Source organism: Apis cerana, linkage group LG4, assembly GCF_029169275.1.
Source record: "Apis cerana isolate GH-2021 linkage group LG4, AcerK_1.0, whole genome shotgun sequence".
Lineage (NCBI taxonomy): Eukaryota > Metazoa > Arthropoda > Insecta > Hymenoptera > Apidae > Apis > Apis cerana.
The window spans coordinates 3,418,413-3,445,976 of NC_083855.1; the positions used below are offsets into that span (position 1 = coordinate 3,418,413).

Genomic DNA, 27,564 nt, shown 5'->3' on the forward strand with positions numbered 1-27,564 from the left:
TTCTTATATTATTTTTATATGCAAAATTTTATATATATATATAATATTATATATATTTTATTAATAAATCATTAAATCTTAAAAAATCTGTAAAAAAATATATAATTATTAAAAAATAAAAAAACCAAATATTTTACTATATTTTCCAATTTAAAAAAAGAAGAAATTATTATTTCTATAAATTGTATGAATCTTTGATCTTTAAATTTATACATAAAAAATGTTTATTATTTTATCTCTTATTTCTTTAATATTTTCGAAATTTTTTTTATCAGAGAGAGAAACGATGATTATTATAAAAAATCATTTATATATATGTGTATATTGAAAATATAAATTTGAAAAAAATTTATTATTATAATTGTATTATAAAATGTACATTTATATTTTTATATTTATATATTTATTTTAACATTATATATATAATAAAATTTTATTTTTTTAAAAAAATTAGAAAAATTTGTTTATACGTTTTTTAAATTAATTAATCAAAAAAATATATAATATAAAATATAATGTATAAAATATAAATATATAATATAATTTATAGATTCTTTGGCATTATATAGTCTACTTACTTGAGCAAGTGTCTTGACTCATTCAAGTTGACTGTATATATTCTTTCATCCATAAATATGTGTTAGTGATAGAACGGATAGAGTAGTTCTCAATGTTGCGGAAAACAGATAATGAACAGTGATTTAAAAATTAACATTTTATTTTTGTACCAGAACAATACTTTATTCAATTATCTTATCTTTTGCGGTACAAAATAAATACTTTTATAAAAAATATAAATCTTCAATACAGTACGTATGCGATGTATAAATTAAATACAGATATGTATCATATATAGTGTACATATTATATTAAAAAAATATTTTACACATTCTATTGATTTTATAACGGAGTTTCAGATAATATTAATTTTACTAAAAAATACATTCGTAAATCCATTCTTATATATATAATTATATACAAGTCTTAATCGCTATAATAGTATACATATTACAATTAATAAAAATATTACACTAGAATAGACATTCTATATTTTATTTTATTGAAAAATATCGGAAAACACTTTTTTTTATTTTTCATATTGCGCATTTTTTGAAATTTAGTTTTTATAATTTGGTATTGCAGCAAAGGAATTAATATATTTGATATGTATGTTACGATATTCTTTTCGTATTTTTAAAATTAAAATTTCTGCTTTCTAAAAAAGATGATAAATTTAACATATATATTTACATGATGAAAATGAAATCATTTTAAATTAGAGAAAATAATTTAGAAAAAATAATTGAATATAATAAAATTTACGAATTAATACTTGTCATTTTTCAAGTTCTAATTTCTTTCTTAATACATTCTCTCTTATTTAAATTGCTCAGCATCAAGAAACTAATATTCACATTAATATTTTTGAATGTAGCCTCTATTTTTTTTTTTGCAATGAGCAATAAGGAATGTACTATGTTCGGCGAAGTAATAAATGTATTCTTATATGAAATATTTTATAGCAAAACTTTATCTAGGTAAATATTACAAACTAAATGCGAGAATAAATATGTAATGTATACAATTTTTTTAAAATGGACAAATATCGTTAAACATATCGTCTATTTTTTGGTGTTTTGCGACATCTTTGTCTTCCGAAAATTGCAATTATACAAATTACTATTGTTGCTATTAACACTGCACCCACAGCCCATACTGCTTTATTAATCTTTGGTTTCTTATCTTCTTCTTTGTTTGGATAATCAAAAAATGACTCATTAAAAGGAACTTCAGTTGTGATTATTGATTGGAATACACTATGATTTTCTGGTTCTTGCTGTGGTGAATATAAAGATGATTTAAATTGTAAATTTTTGTTGGAATTAATCACATTTATATCATTTTTTTTGTCATTTTGTTTGCTCCAAGACTTTGTATTTATTTTCGGTTTCGTAATCATATTTTTAGATGTAATGTCGATGGTAGTAGACGTTGGTGGAGCATTTATTTCCGCAATTATTTTCTTCATTAGTTCTTCTAATTCTGATTCTTTGGCAGTAATTGTTGTGTATTGAACATTTCCATCCATATCATCAATGAAATCTTCTAGTGGCGAAAAAAATGAAAGTAATGATTCTGGTGAAATTTCATCTATTTCTAAATATTGGTTAATTACTTTCATCCAGTTATCGGCACTTCCTCGTTGAATCATTTTTCTATTAAAGAAATAATATTTTTAATTTTATTGTTAAAAAATTATTATAAAATTTTCATTCATAAGTAGTGTACTCACAAAAAGTTAAAATTCTGTTTTCTTATGATTGAATCATATCTAACTTCCGTCGATTCCATTAGATATTCGTATAACTGAAACGCTAATATTGTACCAACTAGTTTTCTGTAGAAATACGTATAAATATAAATATAAAATAAATATTTCTATAGAAACGTATAGTAACAAATATTATATATTTATTAATTTACTTATTAACTACTATTTATTATTTTGATATTTTTATGAGTACTTACGGTAAATATGGTTTATTATTAGTAATATATTCGTCATTTAAAAATGTAGGCATTTTATTTTCACTAGAATTGATTCCTTCATATTCTTCTCTAAAATAAAAGTTTTAATATTTTATGTCAAAAATATTATTTAAAATTTCTAAAATATATTTAATATAAAATATTTTTAAAATCGTAATATTTTAATAATTACCTATATTTCCACCAAGATGATATTAAATCTTTGGGATTTGTTATATTTTTTTCAATAGCATTAATTCTCCACATATCTACAGACATGTAATAAACAATTTGTGGTAATATATTAAGTGCGGTAATCATAAGAGATATAATTAAATGTTGTTCATTATTGGTAGAGTTATCTATAAGATGAGTGTAATTTAACCAAGCAGGACTTGCAGCTAAAATACCAAATAGTTCTGAAACGCTTTCTTCTAAAGCTATAAATAAAATTCCAATATTATTTTTAATAATAATTTAAATATACATATATATATTTAATATTTTTTTTTTTTACCTGAATATCGATTAGCTGTATTAAGTACTGGAGTATCTTCAACAGATAATTGATTAAATACAATTTTTCCAATGTTTTTATGTGCAGACAGAAAGTTGCTTATAGTTGGTTCAAAACATGTAGATACTCTATAAGATGTATACAGATTTAAATTGAATTATATGATTATAAATAAAAATAAAAATATAAAATATTTATTAAATATTACCGCAAAACAGCATCTTGACAAAAATTAATTAATTTTGATGGACATTGTTTATTAAAATAACTTTTATCCCAAAACTTCGCTTGTGGCATTTGACTCAATATTTGTGCACTCATGATAGAAGCACTTTTGTATAGTGATTTTCCAAGAAGTTTCTAAAATAGAATTTAAGTTAATATAATATTATTGATATTTAATTATATAATTTATTAATATTTAATTATAAATTCATGCAGATAACAAATGAAATCATTCTTTTCGTCATCTCACCTTTTTCCAAAGATTTTTTTTAATATTGTACATAAGATCTGGATATGGTGTTATATCAACTGATATAGGAATCCAATCATTTCCTTGCAAAGTTCCTTTTTTAAAAATTTTTATAATAAATGCAATTTATTTAATATTTATTATTCATGTGAATATAATTTAACAATATTATGTCTTACCAAGTAAAAATGATGGTAATGTATCATTGATTGTAATTTTGTTCTTTTGAGACAAATTAACTATTGCGAATTTTAATATTTTTTTATGAAGATCAGCAATTCTATTCCATTTGTATTTAATTTCATCATAACCATTACTATATCCAGCTAAGAGTTCCCAATATTCTGTAACATCTTTGGCACCTGAAATCATAATTTTAAAAAATTTTCAAATTTAATTAAATTATATAATTTGAAGAATAAAAAATATAATATATTTTTTAAAACTATAACCATTTGCTTTGGCAGCTTTATTAGCAAGTGGTAAAATAACTGAAAAATTTTCAACTAATGGAATTAATTCTTGATGCCATGTTGTCCAAATAGTCTTTTTTGTTGTAATATTATTACTATGAGACAATATATATTCTACATCTGAAATTCACAACATTTTTATTTAATTGTTATTTAATTTTTAATTATTTTATATTAGATTGAAATGCTTTACCTTTTCTTGTATGATTATTTAAGATTCCATTATGAATGGTAGATAATTTTAATAATTCTACTGTCCCAGAAAAGTGAACAAGCTATAAATAGGATTCTTTTAAATTTATTCAAATAAATAGATTTTTTTAATTAAAAAAAAAATTTATCTTACTATTTTAAAATCTTCACTATCTAATAAAGCATCACCTATTTTTTCAGTAACATCATATTTATATTGTAAAGATTTATCCCTAATATCAGCTTTTGAAATATTAGCTATTTGATCTTTTTGAAAATTCTTGAAAACAGCATAAGAAATTAAATTCTCTTCCTATAAAAAAATAAATATATTCATAAATTTTTATGTTTTTCTTTTAAGTTATTTATCACATTTATAATTTATTATTAAAATTATATAATTTTATATATAATAAATTATAATATAATATAAAATATATAATATAATATAAATTATAATATAAAATTTACCCATGATAATAATGTTTCATTTGAAGGTGTATTAATAAATGCCCATTCTGCTTCAGATGTACTTAAACAAGTATCCTCGTATTCTAATTCAGTTATTTTTATGAAAGCTCTAATATTTTCATCTTTCATCACTGCGATCACAGAAACTATTAGATTAAGGATTATGCAAACCCATTTTGATGGCATCCCTTTGAACTAAAAAAATTATTATTTTTCATATAAATAATTTAAATATTCATTAAATAAAAGATATATGAAAATATTGGAATATAAAATTATTAAAATTTATTTAATACTTCGACGAGAACTTGTATGTTGTATGTCACCCATATGATTTTTAAAGTATTAATATATGTCAATTAAATAGTTTATTATTCTATTATAAAAATATATTTAAAAATAATTGCTTTTAAAAAGTTTGTTCATATATATATATATATATATAGATATATATATTTGTATTATATATTTATTAATTCTAATTAATATATTAAAATATTATTAATATATTAATTAATATATTAAAATATTTACATTTAAATATAATCCAAGGAGACATGTATACATATATAATATATATCATAAACTCGTTCACAAATCATAAATTAAAGTTATTCAATAAAATTTTAATATGTAAATAATTATATGTAAATAAAACAAAGCCAAAACATTTATAAAACGTTACGTATATGCGATTGTTGCATCATTTTCCTAAATTATATTTATTTTCATTTCATTTCACTGATTAATATTTATATATTTTTTTAAATATATTAAATATTGAATAATATACTTGGTACATTTAAAAACAGTTAGTCATTCTTAAAATGAATCATTAGTCATTCAGTAAAGTACGTCATTGTTTTCTAAAACTTCATATATTTATATCATATATTTATACATATTATACATATTTGACTCTCGTATGCATTTATTATTGGTAAAATTTTGTGGAAAAATAATCAGAAATAAGTTATAAATCAATATCATTAACGACCATGAATCGGTCAATTACTGATTGTCTACAGTCACACCATATTCGTATATTTAATTGTTTTCAATTCAATGCTTTGTCTGAATAAATGATCGTGATCATAAAGATAGTTATGACGATTTATTACAATTTATTAATCCAAACGATTATCGATCATTCTTTTATATTTTGACAACATTATTTTTCCATTATTAATAGAAAAATCAAGTGAATATAATCTATCTAAACTATTTTCAATTAATTAAAAAATGAAAATGAATCTATTTATAATTATTTATATTTAATCATTGCTACATTGGTTTATTTTTTTTTAATTTTTTTTATTTTTTAACATGTTATCAATGTAATAATATTCATATAAAAATTATTCATTATTATCTTATTTATTTCGAATTAATTTCGAATCATTATTCAATATTTATTTTTTATTTTCTAGTTTAAGATTATAGTAAAAATTTAAAATTAACTTTAGAGGATAAATTAATTCATTAAATTTATTTGTATAAAAATATATGTATTTTTTTAATATCTGTATGTTTAAGTATATTTAAATTATGTAAAAAATATTGACCAAAAGACAATGAAAAGTATCTATCTATACATTTCGTACCCGTGTATAAAGGTCATCATATGTTATAAATATTCATCTATTTATTATTTTTTAAATCACAATTGTAATTTTATATCGAAATTTAACTTTATTTAACTTAAAAATTATTTTTAAGTTTTAATTTTAATTTTATTTTATGTACTAATGTCATAAATTAATAAATTTATTATCATTATTAATAAATAATGCATTATTTTTAATTTATTATTTAAATTAATGTTATAACTTGTGATTAAATTGCAATTCTAAATAAATTTTTAAGTTACCGTATATGCTCAAAAATAACTTTAAATTTTGCACAACACAATAAATTTAAGCATTGTTGTTGATCCCATATTTATCGTGAATTTAGAACACGAATTTCTATATTAGTGTTAATATATATAATATTATATTATGATTTCGATATGAATTTCAGTATTAATATCTAAATACAATGTTCATTTATTTAGATATATATATATATATAGATATCGTAATAATGACCGCGAAAATTCGAATTATGAAATTGTTTTTAAAATTGCCCAACAATTATATATATTAGAGATTATAGTCATTAGAGATTACTTTGAAGAGATAATACTTCTATTTCTCTGATATCGTCATTGCTGATTCAATTGCAATAATTTTCTTTTCAATTTTTTCAAAATCAAATATATTCAATATAAATTTTTTTTATAAATCTATTTATAAAATTTTATTGTAAATAAACATAAAAACAATTTGAAAATCAGATTACGAATTCAAATTTAAGATTTTTTTAAAATTATTCACATTGTTCTTAAATTAAGTGTCCAAAGTAAATGGCCAGTTTATTCAAACTTAAGTTTATTTAAACTTATTCATATGAAGAATCAATTTACACTTGGATTAATGTCAAAAGAATGTTAAAATGTCAAAAGAACATATTTAGTTTAAATTTTGATTTTGCTTACCTTTCCTAGCCGAGCGTCGTTTCGCTCGACATACACGTTTTCGATTGTTTCCGATAAGATTTGATACGTGCAACGAACAAAGATCAACTGCACTTTAGAATGAATCGGGCAAGTAGAAAGAATGAGTGAAGATACGCACACAGAGAGATGTCCTTCTCGTTTAAAACACTTCTATTTTAGAATAAACCAAAACTTCAATTATAGGGGTTAAAGTTTATTATAAAAAAATATAAGACAAATTAGATCGAATGCAATTGTGATGCATAATAAATTGACTTTTATCTCACTATAAATGATACATAAAATATTATTTATACACTATATGATTATTTATATAAAGTTCGCACGATCTAAATTCTTTTACATCACTCCACTTGCCTCTATTTGCATACTATAACGTGTGACGTGACACACAGTCATCGAAAATATATGTTAAAGATCGTACATCTTCTAACGATTTTATGATCTTTGTTAAATAGAAATAGCATGTGCAGATAAAAAGTAATGTAGAAATCTATATTTCATAATTTTATTTACTTTTCTATTCTAACATAATAATATTTTGAATATTATATATGTGTATATATATGTGTATTATAGATGAGATATAAAATAGAAGAATCATTTCATCATAGATAATTACATAAAAAAAATCATTTAATACATTTTCTTTAATTGACATTTTCTTTTTTCGAAAAATTTAAAATATCTTTATCATTTTAATATCATTTTTGATATTACCGATGGAAGATAGAATAAAATTAGAATATTGATAATAGCTGAAAATTAAATTACTGTAAAATTATAAATAAAATATATGATACAATATCTCATAATCCAATAAGTTATACAACTATGTAACAAAGTTATTCAGAAATCAACATCATTTTTTGAGCGCATGAATTTTATTATTAAGATAACATTCTATACAGAATTTTTTATTTCTAGAGAATTAAAAATAAGGAAAACAAATCATAAAAAGAACAAAAATAAGTTGAAAATAATGGAATTAGCGCCATCTCTGGAGTGCCTTAAATAAAACAAATATAGATAAGAAGAATAAACAATAGAACAGATTTAAAATAAGAATTAATTATTAGTGCCATCTCTTAAGTGCCAAAAAAATTTCTTTAAAAGAAGGTAAGGTTGGATAAGAATTGACATCAGTGCCATCTTCTGAAAATTTTTAAAAATATATATTTACATTTATCAAGAGATGTCTCTAATCTTTAATTCCTATCGTATCTTATCTTTCTTTAGAGAGATATCTTTAACGAGATATCTTTATTAATCAACAGATGGTGCTAATCAAATTTTTATTCAACATAACAATTTCTTATTCTATCCTTCTCTCATTAACAAGAAATTCTATGGAACTTTATAACACACATTTAGAAATATCAATCTCAAAAAAAAGATGAAAGTTTTTTATGCCATTTAATATAATGTAATGTAATATATAAAATATATGCACAAAATTAAATCATTTAAAAATAAATTTATATATATATATATACATATTCCATAAATTTAAAAACTGAAATGAGAATGTCATCTTAATAAAATTTCTACTTATAAAAAATATAATCATGTTTGCATCTGATTATAGTTTATATTATTTCTTATAAAATATATAATTGTACCATTAGTTTATTAGACAATGATGTACAATATTTTTATATATTAAATAATAATGATTTCTATCACTTGGAGGTTACGGAATTAGAGATTTATTCTGATCAACGTTCCATCTATCATAATATATATTTGCAAAATATTCAATTTTTTTATCGTTGTTGTATAAACAGCAAAAAAAGCTTTGTAATAAGATGAATTAATATTCATTATGACTATGCGAGCATTAGACCAATCCTGCTAATCGCTTTTAAAATGAATCTTTAGAATTCTTATTATCCTTATTAATAATAATTGAAAGAGCTTGAATCAATGAATATCGTTTGTTTTTTTGTAAATTTTATTTATTTACTAAATACAAAACTATTTTCATTGATATCACATAATAAACTATAGTACACATACGGGAATGATGCAAGATTTATCATAAATATTATTTAAAAACGTATATCAGATCGTTCATGTAACGATTTTTCTCGTAAAATGCATAATCTACAGACAAAAAAAAAAAAAAAAATAAAAAATAAAACGATATAACATATATAATAATATGATATTTTGTTGTTTTCTTCTCCTCCTGTTAATATGAGACTTACATCAATTTAAGAATGTCGAACACAAGATGAAATTCACGTCTCGGTCATTCAGAAATGATATATATTATATCTTATAAGCATATAATTCTTATTTCTTATTTTTGAATTTCTCTCATCACGTATTCTCATTTTTTTTATCGCATTAATATCAATAGTTTGGAAATAATATACGCAAGTAGCATTTGTAATACTGATACGCTTGAACAGATATAAACCTGTTCCACATTATCTATTGTTACCATTTATTTATTAAGTACCGGAGACTGTTTGTACTAGGACTTGAAATAAAGGATAGCTATTTTCGAGTAAATGAATAATCGAGTAAAATTAATTTAAAAGATATTACATAATCAACCTATTTGTTTTTATTATTCAAATCGAATAAATAAAGTTATCCTTTATTTAAAGTATATTTTCCAAGCTGAGTAAGTGGGTGACATTATTTATTATTAAGATTTTAATTTATCTCTTTCCTTCTTTGGTCTTTTCCAGACAGAGATATCTTTAAAATGTCTGTGTATATTGTCCTAAAAATTGTTTTAAAAATTTTTTTAAAAGAAACAAATTTCCAACCATAAAATCATCGTTAATTATAATTTAGAAAAATAATTATTTACAAACTTTTAATCTTTCGAGATTCATAATGCTTTCATAATGTTTTATATCAGACATTTTTAAGACGTTTAGATTAGATTTTTAAGATATTTCAAATATAAAATGATTGTAAAATGGACATCTTTAAGACATTCGTATACTATGTAAACACGTATACAGTGCACGATTATATTTCTAATTATTTTTTTTCTTCATATTTATATTTTGTATGTTAAATGAAAAATTTATTAAGAAGCTATTCTTCTCGATATAATTTACTTTCTATAAGATGTGACTCTTACATTTTTTTGCTCATTCTTTCAAGTTTTTCTATATGATTATGATCCGATCGAATATTATTACGTATTTTGTAATAATAAATTATTCGTTATAAATGATCTGATTCGAAAGCTGCGTTCGCAATGCCGTTCATCGTAGGAACTTCCGGTTTTTTCTCGCTAACAACTTGCCATTTTGCAATCTTCGAATCGTTCTCCTCTTCTTTGCTCTTCGCTTTCTTCTCTTGCTCCAGTAATTGACGATCTTTTCTATGCTCGGTGTACAGCCAACTATTCATAAAAAAAAGTATAGATAATTAGTAAACAGCATTAAATTAATAAAAAACAAAATTATTGAAAAATTATTTATTTAATTATGTTTTATTAACTTCGTTGGTTGATAGATAATTAAATATGAGTTTAAATGAATTAATTTATGAATTTTAATATTCTGTAGATATTTTTTCATTATTATATTCTTTATTTTATCCTGTATTTATTTTTTTAGAATAGTATATTTTATATACTTACATATATCGAGCATTCTTATCACATAAAATATAGTATAAAAATTAAAGAATAAATATTCTAAAACTATCAAGTAATTTAACCCAATTAATTCTTGTAAATCATTTACCATCCAATATAAATTGAAGATAAAATAGTAGCCATAAAAACACATCATTTTATTTACCATAGAACTTACATGCTAATTAATTGATATTGGTTCAAACATTTTGCAAATATTATATTTTTTATTATTTAATAATAATTTTATATGAAAATTTTAATATTATGAAAATAATGCTAGAATAATAATACTAAAATAATACTAAAATTGATAAAAAAAGTTTTTAATCAAAAATAAGAATACGTGCAAATATTTTTTGTAATTTTTATATCTTTCTCTTTTAACAATGTTTTTATGTTCTATAAAGTTACTTTAATGTTAATTATTGTAATGAGTAAAAAAAAAGCTCACCAGTCAATATTCGATAGAAATAATAAAAAATATTGAAACGATGGCCGTGAGACTGTTGCCTCGAGTGGCGCATCGCAACCGGAAAGACTTACAAGAACGCGGCGACTGCTGGCATGGTCATACAGGCGCCAACAATAAAGAACGTTCCTGGAAATGTTTTCATGGTTGCAGCATAAATGGAACTGTACATTGGCCCGTAGATGAGTGGCATCAGAGATTCGCAGACGCCAAGCAACGAATTCACTTTTCCTGTGTAAACCAATGAAAAATAATAAAATTTCCTAATTTATATGTTATATTATTTTCCATCATGTTGAATATCATATCCCTCGTTATGTAAAATCAAGTAATCAGTAACATATCAAGAGTATCAAGAGAAGTATCAAGAGAAATAAAATCAAGAGAAGAAAAATGAAAAAAATGATCGTAAGAATATTTTTAAATAAACAATAGCAAAATTTATTTTTAAATAAGCAATATTGTGAAGCAAAAGAGAACTCTGGAGAAAATTAGATGGCAAATAATTGTTGTCAATTTGATACGAACAATGCAAACAATGAAAGATTATCTTATCTGTACATTTCTGAAAAAAAATATACAAAAATAAACGATTAAAGCGAAGATTATATATCACATTTGACCAATTTAATTTTTAATTTTTGTTATTCAATCGTAATTATATGCAATATCTATCATAGAGAATAGAATGATAACATTTTATAAGAAGCTTCGTTTTATAAAATTCTATCAAGTACATATGCACTCGCGCATGTTGCATAGGATACTTTAAAATAGTGGTTCTCAACCTATGGTTCACAAAACATTTATTTTTTTAGGAATCATTGCCATCATCTTTTTCTTAGCATTTATATATATTCTATAGAAATATTAGAATAATCCTTTCGTTAATTGTTATTTAATTCAAATCTAGTATCATTATTTATTTCATGGTGATAAAATTAATTTAATATTAATTTAATTACCTTTTTTTTATTTTATTTAAGAAAGAAAAGAATTACTAATTATGTAAATATTACGATTCACAGAGAATTGAAAAATGAACGTCGAATCGAATTGTGACACTTTTGACACATATTTAGAAATTACGATTTTTATTAAAAAGAAATTATGAATGATTTACTATGTAATATCATTTATAATTTCGTTTTTTCATTCAAATCAGTGGAATTTATTTACATTTCATTACATAATTTTACTATAATTATTATAATTCTTATAAATTTATATAATTCTTTTTATCGTTTTGCAATTTATATCAAACGTATCAAATTTATAATGTTTTTAATCGCATCTATAATAGCATTATTCCGTTATATGTATAATTTAATGCTAAATATACATGCAATTACGTTATGTAAATCAAGCTTAAATATTTTACTAATTACGTTTGTATGTATGATACTGTGTGTATGCTTATATTGCAATCAGGTTCACGTAACGGTATTTGTTATATGTTCTTCAAATAAAAAAAAAAAAAAAAAAAAAAAAGATGGGATAAATTTACATTCACTTACCGAGTTCTCCAGTCGATACAAGTTTTGATGCTATCGATCGCATTGCTATAAAAGATGTACCGTTTACTATCTCGACGATAGCCGCTGAAACGAGGCAAAAAAACAAATGAATTTTTTTTTCTTTTTATCTTTTTTTCTTTAATTTTTTTTTCATCAACAGTTTTTCAATTTTGCTTTTGTTTTACACCGTGCATCGTATGTTTATAAAAATGAAAATATTTCTAGTTAATACATAACTTAATACATAGATATTTATTGATTGTTATTAATTCAATTTCTATGAATATTTACCTAAATAGATCATCCAGTCTGTTATGGCAAACGCGTAAACGAAGCCAGCTAAAATTTTACTCATGGAACTCATTATTCCAACAATGGCATCATCGATTTTTAAAATGTGACTAAACACACCGACGGATATCGCAGTTCCTATAAATATAAACAATTACATTTTTGAAACGTGTAATTACAACAATTAAATAATTAAAATACGTTGAAGAGGAATCAAAGTTCAAGAATTAGAAATTATTATTTAAATATTATTTAAGTATCAATATATTTTGAACGTAAATTATTTTGATATCTGTTATTTTATTATTTAATAAATATTCTTATATTAAATAAAAAAATGCCCAAATCAAACTCATCTCTATTAAAATTTCTGCTGGTACAATTAGTAATAATTTTGCTTGATTCGAATACTTTCTTAACAATTTTTGTATCTTTTTATTTTTTTCAAGGTTAAGATTACGAGATCGATGGCTTTGTTCAATAAACGCGGCCTTGTAATTATGGGTTTTCTCTATCATTTACTCGAAAACGATTGCCGACAATTCCGCTTGGCAACAACAACTTCATTATATAATTTATTCTATAATTCATTGTTGCTTTTGTGAATGAAATAAATATAAAAAAAAAAAAAAATGAGCAGCAAAATTTTTTGAAAAGAAAAAAAATTTATTAGAAATAACAATAGACAAACTTATTGCATGTCTATTTTAATCCTATTTTAAAATCTTCTTTACTCTGAATAGAGATGAGAAACGAAATAATTTAATGAGAAAATTTTATTTGAAAATTGTTACTCAACAGAAAATATTTTTATACTTTTAAAAAAATATATCTTTTTAGAAATGAAAAAGATAGGCATTTAATTTAATTGAAATTTTTATCAGGAAAAGTTTTGTCTTCATAAAAAACAAGTTCATGGTTATGCACTTTGTACATAAGATTGCATTCTGATGTATAATTATAGATAAAAATAAAATACAATCTCTACGTAAGATTTTATGCTCTCATACTTCTCCATTTTTTCATGTTTTTTTTTTTCTTATTCTAAAACATGTTCCTGCATTCTTCATAAATAAACAAGAGTTTAATTCTGATACTAATACAAAAAAGAACTGTATATTACTAAAATTGTTCATGAAACAAGGATTTTTTAATCTTTTCGACTATTTTTTATTCGTATAAACAATAGATAATGTTAAAATAATTGCCGATTATACAAGATTTGAAGACTTATCTAACTTACCGATCAAATTTGTCACCATGGCAAACGTGGTAAACATACTGAACATAACTTCGTTCCAATGATATCTGTATCTCATGTAAAGATACATCACTGCCATTTCACCTGTAACAACAATAAATATTTATCATAGATCTTTTAATCTTTAATCTTATTTTATATCACTTGAAATATTTTCTCCCTCCCCCAAAAAATAAAAACAAAAAAAAAAGACTTCAATTCTCTTCCAAATAAATGAAATAACAATAAGTGTACATTGACAATTTGAATTCCAAATAACAAGGACAACAATTTAATTTAATTTACTCTAAGCTACGGCCATCGTGCGTATTGTAACTTCGTGATCTACAATGTTCTAAATTCAATGTGGGTGGAACGATTCCGCTTGCACAGCATGAAAGATCATGGTCAAAACGTTTTTCAGAATTGGCAGCTCGTACCGCTACCTCTGGCAATGTTGCTTCATCCGTTCGCCGTATGTAATGGGCTTCGAAGTTGAAAATAACACGCGGAAGAACGCTTAACCCTTTCGAGAGAGGTTTCTTTCTACGACGAATATATCAAGATTCGAGAGAAAAAAATTATATATATATAGGAAAATTCAATTCAACTTCAAAAAAAAAAGAAGCTCAAAAAAATTTTCGAATTTCGAAACTTCTTTCAATTTTTTTTAAGTTTTCTTTTACCATTGAATTACTAATAATTCAATCGTGTTTGTGTTTAAAGTTTAAATTTCGTTTTAATTGATACGATTTCACTGAATCTTTCTTCTTCAAGAAATTTTCGAAGAATTGAAGAAAGTTTTTTATTTTTATGATAAATTGTATTAGAGAAATTTTCAACGCTTGTTTATTTCAATGTAATTATAATATCACGATATTCTATTATAATAAAATTTAATAAAAGGGAAGGAGATGATTTAATATCTTTTTTTTTTATTTTGTGAGAGAAAATAATGATTTGAAGAAATTTATAATATTACGTGTGCAAAATTCAGTCACATCATGTTAACAACAATGACAAAATCTTTACTCATTTTGTTATATATCATATTACCTTAGTATTCCGAAAATTACTTATTTTCAGAAGAAGCGTTTAAAAATGCTGACTTTATCTTATCATTACAATTGATTATTCTGCAAAACGATTGAATAGTCATTATAATGTTTACTTTTTTTTTCTTATACGTATTTTTTACCTTGTGCATACTCCATTTTTCATAATTTAAAATTCAAATTTTTTCCACAATCATTCAAGTTTTAAATTTTTAAATAATTTTTTAATAATTCTGTTATTTTAAAAAAAAACTTTTCATTTCTGGTAAATTCCATCAATTTCTCGACTTTCAAGAATAATTGGAATAATGTTACATTATTGGATATTTACAGATTGTTGAAAAAACATAAACATATAGAAATTATTTTAAGATTTATTAAACTGCATTATATTACGAATATGCGAGCGTTACACAACAAGCATCGCGGCTACTAATTGTTTCCGTCGAGTTTAGGTTATTATCACATCATTGCCTTGCTTTTCTCACGAGCATTTTTTTCATTAAAGACAATTCCTGGATTCCTTCTTTATCGATCGATTCATCTTTCAATTTTTTTTTATATAATTGGACGAATACGAACTTTGATCAAGCTTGAATTTATCGTTGGGAAATTTTCTTCACACGATATGATTAAAGTATAACTATAATAATGAATTTATATGTAAATTGATTATTATTTTTTATTCAAAAAATTCTAATGGGATAAAAAAGAAAGGAACAAAAAAATATATATATATAAAAAAATTATAACTATTATTTATATCGTATATATTTCTTGTTTTTCTTATTATTTTTTTTTAATTAAATTGTTTTTATTTAGATAGACATTAAAATATGAAAAAAAGTCATCGATTTATAATAAAGTAAAAAAGGAAGGAAAAAATTTACAAGAATAGCCAAAAAATTGTCGGATAGAATCGGTCACGTTATTTTCCGCGAAACTTGCCAGTTATCTTATTGTTACCAATCTGATTTGCATAATGTCTGCAATTTTGTAACATTGTTTAGTAAGAGGATTCTATTAGAAAAATGCTGAAAATAGCTTGGAAATTGTTCATTTCGAGTGATGAAAAATAAATAAATTAAAAAGCATACTCATTGAAACAGTTAAAAAAAAAAATTATCGTATAATTATCGATTATTAATTAAAAAAACGACCGAGTCGAATTTAATTTTCTTTCTTATCGCTCAATTAAGTCGTATCTTCCTGTATTCCTACATATCGAATATAATTACGAAATTAACAATTTTAATAACCGTGAAATTATACCGTGAAGTTTTTAATTGAGTTCTATATTTTATCATTCCATTTGAATAATCTTTAATTTTGTTGACGTGTTGTTATATGCGATTAATTTCAAAATATTAAATTAAGATATAAAACAGAGATTGATTGATGCGATATCTAAAAATGCTTACATCATTCAATTTGATTTTTAAAACGTATTATTATTAATATTTGTATAAAAAGTACAACGATACTCACCATTACTACTTATTTATTTTCCAAAGAATTTTCATTAACTGTAATGATTTTATAAAAAAATCTTTTCACCAATTCCATTAATATTACTCCAACTATGTGGAAATAATTAGAAATTAATTCACCGTAAACATCGTGAATAATTTTCTTCTCTTCTTCAATAGATCTTAGAAAAATTCTAAATCTGATTTCTTTCTCTCTTAAAATTGTCAATTTCTTGGATTTCAACGATTCCAAACTTTGATGCATAAAGTATGTAAATTTTGACCGATTTTACAACCTCGTTATATCGTAAAACTCGCTATAACCGTTCAAACTATCAGGATTATACCGATTTCCGACGGTCAAAGATCTGAAATTACATCAAGCTACTTAGGCCATCAGACCGCATTAGCATACGTGCGCACAGAATCTAGTTCTAATAGGTGTGTTGACTTCACACACCCACTACCGGTCATAAATCTTAGACCGGTATCTTTGTTGCCGTTACACTTTCTACATTTATGATTCTATTTCAAGATTAATAAGCATAATTGACCCTTTGAGAATCGATCATCAATTCGAAGAAATATATATATATATAGATTAAAAGATAAAATTTTTATGTTAAACTCTTATGCAAGAATTCCATGATATTTTCTAGAAATTGCACAATTATTCTCGCCAGATATTTCAGCGACAACATCTATATAAATATATTCAAATTATTTTTTTTGTTTGTAAAATCGCAAGTTATCCTATCTTTATAAAGAAAAAGTTTTATAAGATATATGTTTTATTAATGAAATAAAATTTTGTATAATAATTAAGCATCTATTATTAATTTATATTATATACATAATGAAATTTATTGGAATTAATTTTTATAAAAAATAGATGGAATTCAAAATTTGAATTTCTATTTGTTATTAAGAACGAAGAAATATTATATAAACATTATAAAAATTCTTCCCTCTCGAGATATTTTCCAATTATAATGGAATTTAGCAGGAATGTTTGAAATCTTTTTACAGAAATTGTTCAAAATAATTTATTTCCTTCTGGAACAATACATACTTCGCATTGATGTTTTAAACGATGATGATGATAATGATGATGAAATTCATAATCTAAATTTTTTCCAGAATAATTCAACAATAATAATCCTGTTTTCAATTGCTTTGATTTGATCTTTGATCGAATTTTTTCTTATTTTATACGAAACATTTAAATTTTACCGATTAATTTGCGAAAATTTCACAAGCAAAAGGAAACATTAGACGCGACACAGAAATATTATATAGAACGTTATGTAACTCTGGAAAAGATTTTTTTTTTTTTTTTTAAGAGATTCGTGTTACAGTAATCGAGCAATGCTATCGATTATCGTTTCAGAGTATTTAAGAATATTGATTCACGTACTTTCGATCGAGTTCTTCGATTGTTACTCTTGTTCATTTGATAATATTAATATTGAAAAAAAAAAAATGCTTCACAATGACTTTCATTAACAACACGACCACGTGTGAATCAATGTCGAAAGGGAATAGTTGAATTCGATGGAATTAACAGTGACGATTGATTTAATTAGCGTTCGACAATTGCACGATCCAATTACACAATTTCATGGATGATTGGAAATAATATGTCCCCTGTAGCTGACGTATCGATAGATCAATTATCTCATCGATTCTAATTCTTTGACGTCACATTCTTCCTATTGTTTCTATTATTATGCTTCTTTTATCAAAATTTAATAAACGTGAAATTATTTTACATGAGATTATGTTATTTCAAAAATATTTTAAATTTAAAAAATAAAATAAGATAAAATTAAAATCATTTTTTATATATCATTAAAATGGCTTCCAATTACAATTTTTCCCCTTTCATTATTAAAATATTTTACCTAATATTCATATCTTTACAAAATTTGAATGAGCTTTCTTAAAAGATATGTATAAAATTTCGAATGAGTGATATATTCCTTAGAATAAAAACATAAAATCTGTTGAGAGAAATAAAATTATTATTATTTATATTATATTTGATATAAAAAAAATGATAATAAAATTAGCAATAAAATGTTAATCTAACTGGAAATGAAAATTCTTTGAAAAACAAAAAGAATTAATCAAATAAGTTATTTCAACTGAAGAAGAGTAGAATTTTTCGCCAACAGGATACGATGTATACTTTTTCTAATATTTTCTATTAAATCTGATATAAAAAAAACAATAGAAATCGTACGAATGTGCACGGACGTATAATTGTTGGCCTTTCAAAATCAGGAAGAAGATCATTACACGAAATTGTTATAAGCAGCATGATTACCCATGCCTTTGCAAGACGGATAAAGACGCAACGAAACATTATAATGTCCGGCGCATTAGCGGTCTAATTAAATTATGACAAGGACGCTCGCCTTGAATTCCCTGTTGCAATACGAATTCGTGATGCGTTAATAATCCGTAATTGACGGATGGAAACGTATTGTCGTTCGAGATTAGCATCGTGATCATTCGAAGAAAACGGGGACACTAGGTCCATTCATTCATTCATTCATTCATTCATTCATTCATACGAATGGAAACAAAATAATCGATGAAAGGAAAAAAAAAAATTTAATAAAAGGAAAAAATTATAGCATACCAGAGGAAACAGAGATAAGGTAATTTGAATATAAATGAATCGATTTTCCAACAATGATGTTATTATTGATATACGTAAACAAATATTATTGTAATTAATTCGAGATATTTTTGTCTGTGACAGATTCGAGAGAAAAATATAAATAAAAAGTTTATTATTTTTTTACACGATGGAGTAGTTTTTAAAAGAATTTCTATATCAAAAGATTTATCGAAAAGTAAAAAATATTATTGGTAAAAGAAAATGCATGTACGTTCGAATAGTCTGAAAAAAAAAATAAGGAATAAAGATAATTATTGTTATATAATAAAGAAAAATTTCCTCGTTGGAAGATACATTGGAAAATTAAAATGAAATCAAAAAGATCGCTTAAAGGAACACGATGATTATGACATTTACAAGGCTAAAACAACGAGAAAAAACAGAATCATTAATCATACTTTCACTTACAGCTCTATCCTACAGCTATTTCATATTTCCATATTTCGTGCGTATCTTCGTTCATCGTAGAAACATAGACTAAATTTATTTATCTATTAATAATTATCTATCCTTTTTTCTTTTTTCTTTTTTTTCTTTTTTTTTGATTAAATCATCTCACGATGACTCTCTCAGCCAGAAACTCTAACGATTATTCTATACTGTACAACAAGATTAGCAATAAAATTTCTCATACTTTCATTTGTCCGTCGACATAAAGGCATACTGGTTTACTACCTATCTATCAGCTAGGCATGTCAATCGTCGATGTGGAAATTGTGAAAGTTGATAGAAATAGAGGTTTACTATAGGAGAAGCCTTCGTTCGACAAATCAAATGAACAAAATTTTCGTTTGATTTGAACGATGAATTTAAACGAGAAAAACACAACTTTATAAAATTTTTATATAGATTTATATAGGAAAGAATATGAAAGAAGAATCAAAGGTTTGCGGATCATAAACGAAAAATAATTAAATATAAATATTGGAATAATTAAACTTAATTTATCTCAATTGTGTCATAATCGAAAGATTTAACGATTTCTCGTGAGATTTTGCATTTGATATAGGAATTAGATTGGATCTAAATTATATATAAAAGCAATAAAAATGATCAATAATAATAATACTTGAAAAAGTATTAAACTTACCATAAAGTGGACCAATGACAACCATAACGATAACCATGAGCACTAGCACCCTCTTCTGCCGATTATTCCTCCCCTGTTTGAACGCGACGCGGAAAGTCTCCTCGATATGTTTGAACGCGAAAAAGTCCAAGATCGAGGCGCACAGAGACATCTTCTCGTTATCCGCCTTTTCCATTTTCTTCAGATGCGGCTTAGGCGGTTCCTTGATCACCACTAATCCGTAAATGAAACTCAACACGTAGCACACGGTCGAGATGCTGAATACACCGTAGAATCCAAGCTTCAGATACAATATCCCGGACAAAGCCATCCCGATCGGGACACCGAGCGACAAGAAAACGTTAGCAGCACCGATTCTTAGCGTCCTCGACTCGACGGACGTGATATCCGCGATATAACTGAAAACACCCATGAACATTGTGAACCAGCCCCCTGTCAACGCTGGCCAAAGCGCCTCGAGCACGCCCGTCGCTTCCATGGGCACCTCGTTGAAGAAGTACGTGCACAACAGCATGCTGACGCTGCTCAAAAACTCGCCAACGATGGGCAACAGCATGCACGGCTTCCTCAATCCAGTGCGATCGCTCCAGGAGCCCATGAACAGGATCAAGATGGTCGGCAATCCGCTGGACAGGGCTGTTTTCCACGTCTGCATACCGGCGACCAATTGCTGCACGGCGGTTTCCTCCGTCTCGTAGCCCGTCGTGTTCCTCCTGGCCAACGCCGTGCAGACGTCGTCGGGATAGGCCAAGTTCACCCTGCACGCTTTTTCCAAGCTCAGATTCTGCGTTGCGAGGGAGGCAAGCATGCAAGGGATCACGTAGCAAGCTATCATAGGCTCCACGGTGATGTTTCTTGTGAAGTAAGACCATTTCTGGTGTAACGTCATGGATTTCCAGACGACCGCCTTCTCGGATATCACCTGGTTACCGGTCGCCTCTCCCCGTTTCTTTTCCATCGTGGACGAATTAGTATCGGCCATCTCTCCTTAAACAAACGCCGATTTACTCGAAAAGAGTGTTTTAAGTAATATAAAACGTCCCTGCTATTTTTTTTCTCGTAGTAGTTCTGTATCATGTAACTCTCTCCGGATTAACTTCTGTTAACTCCTTGCCTCCTTCGATGTTGTCCCGATGTCAAGTGAAAAAAACTTCCAAGCGTTTATGATCATGAGAATCATGCGGGTCTGTGTGAAGAGACGGCGCGTTTCACTGGATACCTGACTCCTGGATACCGGGTGTTCAATTGTTCTCGAGAGACGAAGACCGAAGGTGGGACAGATCCTTTCGAAATTGATCGAATCATACGCGTGTGACATGAATTCTTCTTCTTCCCTTCGTTGGCCTACCTCCCTCTGGACCGATTTTACACGTTCGATTTTTCTTCGAAATATAACTCTCCGCTCCTCGATAGACCGAATTTCAATCGGTCCGCGGGAGAGACCGTCTGACCGTCTACTCCTGGCTAATGCACCATTGTGCATTACGATACGCGTTTACCTCTTTCCCTTCTTCTTCCTCTCGGCCACCTCCTGGCTCTGCCTGTTCCTCCACCACCTCTGTATTCCCTCCATCTGTCGGAGAGTAGTTGTTCGAGGGTACATCCACCTAGCCACGACGAAACGTTGCCGGTGCGAATCGTTTCTACGACGATCGACAACCACGCGCAACGTCCACGCTTCCGGATCCGCTCTTGGACACTTTTTCGGGTCAAGGTTAGCCTTTGGTGTGTTCTTAGATCCACGAAAGGATTCTTCACGCTTTGAGCAAATGCATCGATGCATTTTGTTGTGATCATTTAATTTGGATAATTTTTCTTAATTTTTAATATTGTATCGAGAGAATATTTTTTTGGGATATTTTCTTATTACGAGATTTAGAAAAAAGAATCAAGGAATTAAAGAAAAATTATGGAGTATTCTTCATATTCATTTTATTGGTACAAATGAAAAAAGTATCTTGAAATTCATAACATTGGTTGAGAATTTATTTCATGTTTAAACGTTTTTCTTCTAATAGATATTAGGTTTTTAAATTATTGATTAGTTTCTTGTTTATTTCTCGAACGTTTCACTTCCTTTACAAATTTAAAGGAATATGGGTCAAGCGCAAACACTTATTTGTCTCTGTTCGAGAGCTACGTTCTTTTTCCTCTATTTGGATTTTTATCGTATTGGATGCATCAGGAGAATGTATGCGTAATCTTAAAGTTCTCGAAAAAATATAATATCCCGCGAAAATCTGGTTTTACTTCCTTGAAGTAAAATGACTCTTAAAAAAATATCGTAAAGTTCGTGATAAGATATCGATCCAAGTTATTACTTTAAATGTTCGAGATATATTAAATACGTATCGAATGAAATAATTCGGTACAATTTGAAGAAAAACCTTTTTTAAAATTTCAATCAAATCCTCTTCCAATAAAATCATTTACAAAAAAAAATTCATCCTTCTTCGTTAATTTACATAGCTCTCATCAGCTCTTAGAAAAAGAAAGAGCACCCTTCTATTCTTCCGTGGTCGAAAATACGCGTAAACATTACGAGCAAACGTTGAAAACTATTTCTTCTCCGGTAGGGCAGAGATGAGGTGCCGTTTAAATGTGGCAATTTGTTGATAAAATAATCACAACTGTCTTGTCTTCAACAGCTGGAGCCTATTTCAAGCAGGGCCGTGTTCCCTCCCTCATGAGGCCACCTAGAACGATAAATTAAAGATCAACGTTAAATATATGCACATTCTCAACAACTATCATTCGCATAACGGATCTTTGCGATCCCCTGATTACTATGTTTTGTTACGATTGGACGATCAATTGTGACGAATTGGCAATTACACTTTTTTCGCCACACTACGGCCTCAAGATTTTTCTTCGATTCTCGATTTTCCATCGAAATTTGATCAATGCCGCGAACGAACGTTTCGATATAAAGGAAATACAAATACTCAATCTTTATTCGTCGACTTCGATAAAGTGACTTCCATAAAGATGAGAGGGATACCCTTGCTTGCAAAGGGTTGAACGAGGGTTGAAAGAAAAAAAAAATCACAAGAATCATAGGAACGTGACAAGATTGTAGAGGTGTGTGAGTTACGGCCCTGGCTCTTAAGCTGATCGTATGACGTCGTCAAGTGAGTAATGCTCGTAATTCGAGCAATGCTATAAAATATTCGATTCAGAGCCGTAACAGACCCCGTTGTTTTCGTGTTTCCCCGGCACGTCCGCTGGCACCGCGTGCATGAACTCGGAACAGACCGGTTCGATGATAGAGGGATTGGTAATCCATGCTTCGCTCGTCCTTCCCTTTTCATCATCGAAGTCATTCGTTTTAATTAATACAAACTGATATAAGATTATGGGAGGGGAGAGAAGGGATTCGATTCGCGATGACTTTTCAATAAGTATGAGTATGAAATCTAAAACTATACAGATTGAGATAGAATCGTTTGGAAATTATCCGAGCTTATGATGACATACGTGTATTAATTAACTTAAATTATATCCATCTAATTCAAATCGATCAATTTTTAAAAGTTTGTACCCCTTACAGTTACTCGATTATTTTAGGATACAATATTTCTAGCGATTATACAGTTTGTTACGTGGTTTATTTGTTTAATGAATATTTATAACTTTTATGAGTCATAATGGTAAATTAGGTTAGATATGATATAAATATTCTTTACTTTATCTTATCGATTTATTCCGATCTCAAATGAATCGTGGATATTTTAACTGATCGTTATTGCATTTAAGAGACACATGTATCAAAATGCAAGTCTTTTATTGCAAGTCAAACAATAAGAAATGATAAACAACGTTTCATATTCTTCTTTCTCGTTGTGTCGTTTTAAACGAATGTGTACAGTTTTTAATAAAAATATTAGTCATGCGATTCTCGTTAACTTTAATTTTAATTAATGAATTACGAGAACTTCGTAATCTTTGAAAGATAATTCTTCGCCGTCGAAAGGTATGTACAAGCATCCGTGACTGGCTTGAACCTGTAAAAAAAAATATATATTCAATGATTATTCTTCTATCTCATTGTTAAACATTGTTAAGATAATGTTATTTATTCAGGTGCAATATTATTTATTCTAATTTACATAATACGTGTCAGACTCGATTAAAATCAAATGTTAAATTAAGTATACAGATTTCCTGTACGACAAAAGAAATAGTAAACTCCGACCTTGCCAACTGTTTGGGATCCATTATGGAGAACACGGCCAACATACAGAGGTTCTCCACTAGAGGTCTGTCCTGCGACTACCGCATCACTTGGGACAGCTCCATTGCTGCAGAACTCCCATGCGAATTCTCCTTGACACAAAATCTACAAAAAAAAATAAGATAGCTTAATAACAATAAAATTTTCAGTTCAATAAAATTTCATCATGAAACATTCAAAAAAGAAAAAAATACGACGACCATTTTAATATGTTTGATGATATTTCATGTTTCTCCATCTATGAAATATTATGTTTTCAATAATTATAATTTCTTATCTCGAGTGTACAATGTTTGATGAAATATTCCATATAAAAAATTTAACATGATTCAAATAATATTCGTGTTCTTCATTATGATAGTGACATAATAAATTAAAAAGTAGGGTAAATCGTTTGAATAAATTAAAAATCGAGATGTATCTGAATCATCATCTAGTTAGCTTGAATTCGTTTTTAAATCATCAAGGAAAAAATTAATTCCAAAGTTGTGCAAAGAAAGCTAAAGATTGATGCAAATCGTATAAATCGTATTCCAATTTTATAGTATGTTTGCCTTGACATGAAATCACGATTCCGTGTTTAAAAAGTGCATAAAAAAAACTGTTTATAATTAGAATGAAAATTATAGTCATTGTCAGAAAAATTTAATATTTACTGAAATTATTGAAATTTTCATTTCAAACAATTTGCAATTTCATTTATAATTTAATTTTAATTTATAATTTGTTTTTTCTTTCAGGGATAAAAAAGCAAGATAATGAACGATAGTGGAATATTTTTTGTTGGTATTGAGATTAGATTGCAGAAAAAATTTAATTTGATTCAACGAGATATGACACGTTAAATTTTTAATTCGATTTTTCTTATACTAAATTTTATAATTTAATAACAAAATTATATATTCTTTGACTAATTTTCAAATTTGAATTAGAATTGAATATTATTTCACTTATTGAAAAATTATTTATTGAAATTGAAAAATAAAATTATAATAAAGATAATTAAATTTTTTAAAATCCTTGAAAGAGCTATTATTAAAATTATTGAAATTACAGATTTCAGATTTCTTGCTTTTAATATGTTCTTTTAATATATATTATTTTTATTATAAAGATAATTTTAGCAAAAGCAATATTGATTTTTATTGAGACAGAAACATGATTACGTATATATCTATTTATTTTCATCTTATTTTAATTATATAACTAAAGAATAAATTTTTTCAAATAAATTTGTTATCGAAACAATGTTTTATCATAAACTATAAAACTTAATTTTGTAATTTTGTAATTTCAAAGAAATTAATTTATTTTATATGTTTTATGAATTATCATTATTTGTTAATTTATATGTTATTAATAACAATTATTATATTACTATTATATATATTATATTTAAGATAATAAGATAATAATATGTAAGATATTAGAAGAAGTTTCAAATGTTACTGAAAATATGTATGTATATATGTAATTTTTATTGTTTATTCGAGTAGTGAATAATTTTAATGAAAAAAAAAAAAAAACACAATTTTTCACATTTTACTCACTTCGAAATCGTGTTTAGAATGTTCTTCACCATTATAACATACGTAGGCGACATGTTTATCAGGGATTACTTTTGCGGGAAGCATGTCACCCTCGTGAAAGGCTCTGCCAACGTAAATCGAACTACCGTCTACATCACGACCTCCGAGAATCGCAGTTTCCGGCAAACTTTGCCCTGCACTTCGGTTCAACCACCTATAAACTTTAATTAAAATAATTTTTAATTTGCAAATTATTTACATTGTTACATAATAAATTATTTAATATAAAAGATATTCACGTATTTATGCTGTAATAAAATTATTACATAGATATTTTTTATAATAGAAATTACATAAAATTAAATACAATATGATTTAACGTGAATAAAATTTTATTTTATTACATATAGATAATAACATGTAAATAATAGAAATATAAATATAATAAATTTTATGATTTAATTTTTTAGATAATTGTTTCTTGATAAGATTTTTTTACAAATCAATTTCTCGGCTGAAAAGAGAAACAAATAGGGATGTACAATATACATTTTCTTAATTTTATTAATCTACGATGAATCTAATTTGTGATATTTTATTTCACGTTTAATCTTCTTTAAAAATTTTTTAATCAATATGTACATTATCGATGAAATATTTTAATATTCGAATAATAAATGGAATTAAAATTTATTAGAAGTTTAAAAATATATTATTGAAAATATATATATATTTAATAATGTAATATAATATATAATATATATATAATGTAATATATTAATAATGTAATATAATATAATATAATGTATAATATAATGTAATATAATATAATATATACATATATATATATATATATAAATAATTTTAATTAAATAATTTTATATAATTTTATAATGTAACTTACCTGGCATCTTTAGATTTGATCGAAGTGTAATTTCAAAAAAGAATGACGCTTATCTTTCACCTACACCTGATTAAAAGCAGTTGTAATCTTATCATACATATGTTGTAATATTTGTATTCTCTATAAACTGTGACTGATTTTTCCTTTGAAATATGAATTGATCATCAATAATGATATGATTCTTGAAAATATTTTTAAAGATAAAAATAATAATAATGCTTAATTGAAACACATCATAGATAGCTTA

The 27,564-nt window shown here is 25.7% G+C and overlaps 3 protein-coding genes and 1 long non-coding RNA gene across 5 annotated transcripts; 1 reads left to right on the plus strand and 3 right to left on the minus strand.

Moving 5' to 3' along the window:
• Positions 1 to 714: 714 nt before the first annotated feature.
• On the minus strand, positions 715 to 7,612 carry LOC108003669 (angiotensin-converting enzyme). 2 transcript variants are annotated; one of them, XM_017066092.3, is made up of 13 exons: positions 7,197 to 7,611; positions 4,658 to 4,852; positions 4,341 to 4,499; positions 4,188 to 4,269; positions 3,974 to 4,114; positions 3,701 to 3,883; positions 3,522 to 3,616; positions 3,255 to 3,406; positions 3,047 to 3,174; positions 2,723 to 2,969; positions 2,530 to 2,619; positions 2,294 to 2,398; positions 715 to 2,216 (listed from the first exon to the last, which is right to left on the minus strand). In XM_017066092.3, the coding sequence occupies exons 2-13, from the start codon at positions 4,841 to 4,843 to the stop codon at positions 1,610 to 1,612; spliced, it is 2,175 nt and encodes a 724-aa protein (XP_016921581.1). In that variant the 5' UTR covers positions 4,844 to 4,852; positions 7,197 to 7,611; the 3' UTR covers positions 715 to 1,609. The 2 variants fall into 2 exon arrangements, with proteins under 2 accessions (XP_016921581.1, XP_061929594.1); XM_062073610.1 differs by lacking the exon at positions 3,974 to 4,114 and having other exon boundaries at positions 7,197 to 7,612.
• A 1,541-nt stretch (positions 7,613 to 9,153) lies between these two features.
• On the minus strand, positions 9,154 to 22,456 carry LOC108003662 (lysosomal proton-coupled steroid conjugate and bile acid symporter SLC46A3). The gene is made up of 6 exons (XM_017066084.3): positions 20,651 to 22,456; positions 14,351 to 14,452; positions 13,108 to 13,245; positions 12,817 to 12,900; positions 11,374 to 11,530; positions 9,154 to 10,590 (listed from the first exon to the last, which is right to left on the minus strand). Exons 1-6 carry the CDS (start codon positions 21,630 to 21,632, stop codon positions 10,410 to 10,412), a joined length of 1,644 nt encoding a protein of 547 aa, XP_016921573.1. The 5' UTR covers positions 21,633 to 22,456; the 3' UTR covers positions 9,154 to 10,409.
• A 1,959-nt stretch (positions 22,457 to 24,415) lies between these two features.
• Positions 24,416 to 27,474, minus strand: LOC108003613 (natterin-3-like). Its single transcript, XM_017065993.3, has 4 exons — positions 27,318 to 27,474; positions 26,435 to 26,634; positions 24,846 to 24,989; positions 24,416 to 24,654 (listed from the first exon to the last, which is right to left on the minus strand). Exons 1-4 carry the CDS (start codon positions 27,322 to 27,324, stop codon positions 24,568 to 24,570), a joined length of 438 nt encoding a protein of 145 aa, XP_016921482.1. The 5' UTR covers positions 27,325 to 27,474; the 3' UTR covers positions 24,416 to 24,567.
• LOC133665969 (uncharacterized) lies at positions 24,989 to 26,624 on the plus strand. The gene is made up of 2 exons (XR_009829460.1): positions 24,989 to 25,264; positions 25,625 to 26,624. It is a non-coding gene; the product is annotated as an uncharacterized LOC133665969 (long non-coding RNA).
• Positions 27,475 to 27,564: the final 90 nt, after the last annotated feature.

Coding starts and splice junctions, on each gene's coding strand:
- LOC108003662 (XM_017066084.3), bottom strand. CDS start 21,632: ATGGCCGATACTAATTCGTCCACGATGGAAAAGAAACGGGGAGAGGCG. Junction 14,453..20,650: donor TGTCATTGGTCCACTTTATG/GTAAGTTTAATA, acceptor TTGTTGTTACAG/GTGAAATGGCAGTGATGTAT. Junction 13,246..14,350: donor CATGGTGACAAATTTGATCG/GTAAGTTAGATA, acceptor TTATATTTATAG/GAACTGCGATATCCGTCGGT.
- LOC108003669 (XM_017066092.3), bottom strand. CDS start 4,843: ATGCCATCAAAATGGGTTTGCATAATCCTTAATCTAATAGTTTCTGTG. Junction 3,617..3,700: donor ATTACCATCATTTTTACTTG/GTAAGACATAAT, acceptor TTTTTAAAAAAG/GAACTTTGCAAGGAAATGAT. Junction 2,217..2,293: donor AAACAGAATTTTAACTTTTT/GTGAGTACACTA, acceptor TTTCTTTAATAG/AAAAATGATTCAACGAGGAA.
- LOC108003613 (XM_017065993.3), bottom strand. Junction 24,990..26,434: donor ATTCTAAACACGATTTCGAA/GTGAGTAAAATG, acceptor TTTTTTTTGTAG/ATTTTGTGTCAAGGAGAATT. Junction 24,655..24,845: donor GATCCCAAACAGTTGGCAAG/GTCGGAGTTTAC, acceptor TTTTTTTTACAG/GTTCAAGCCAGTCACGGATG.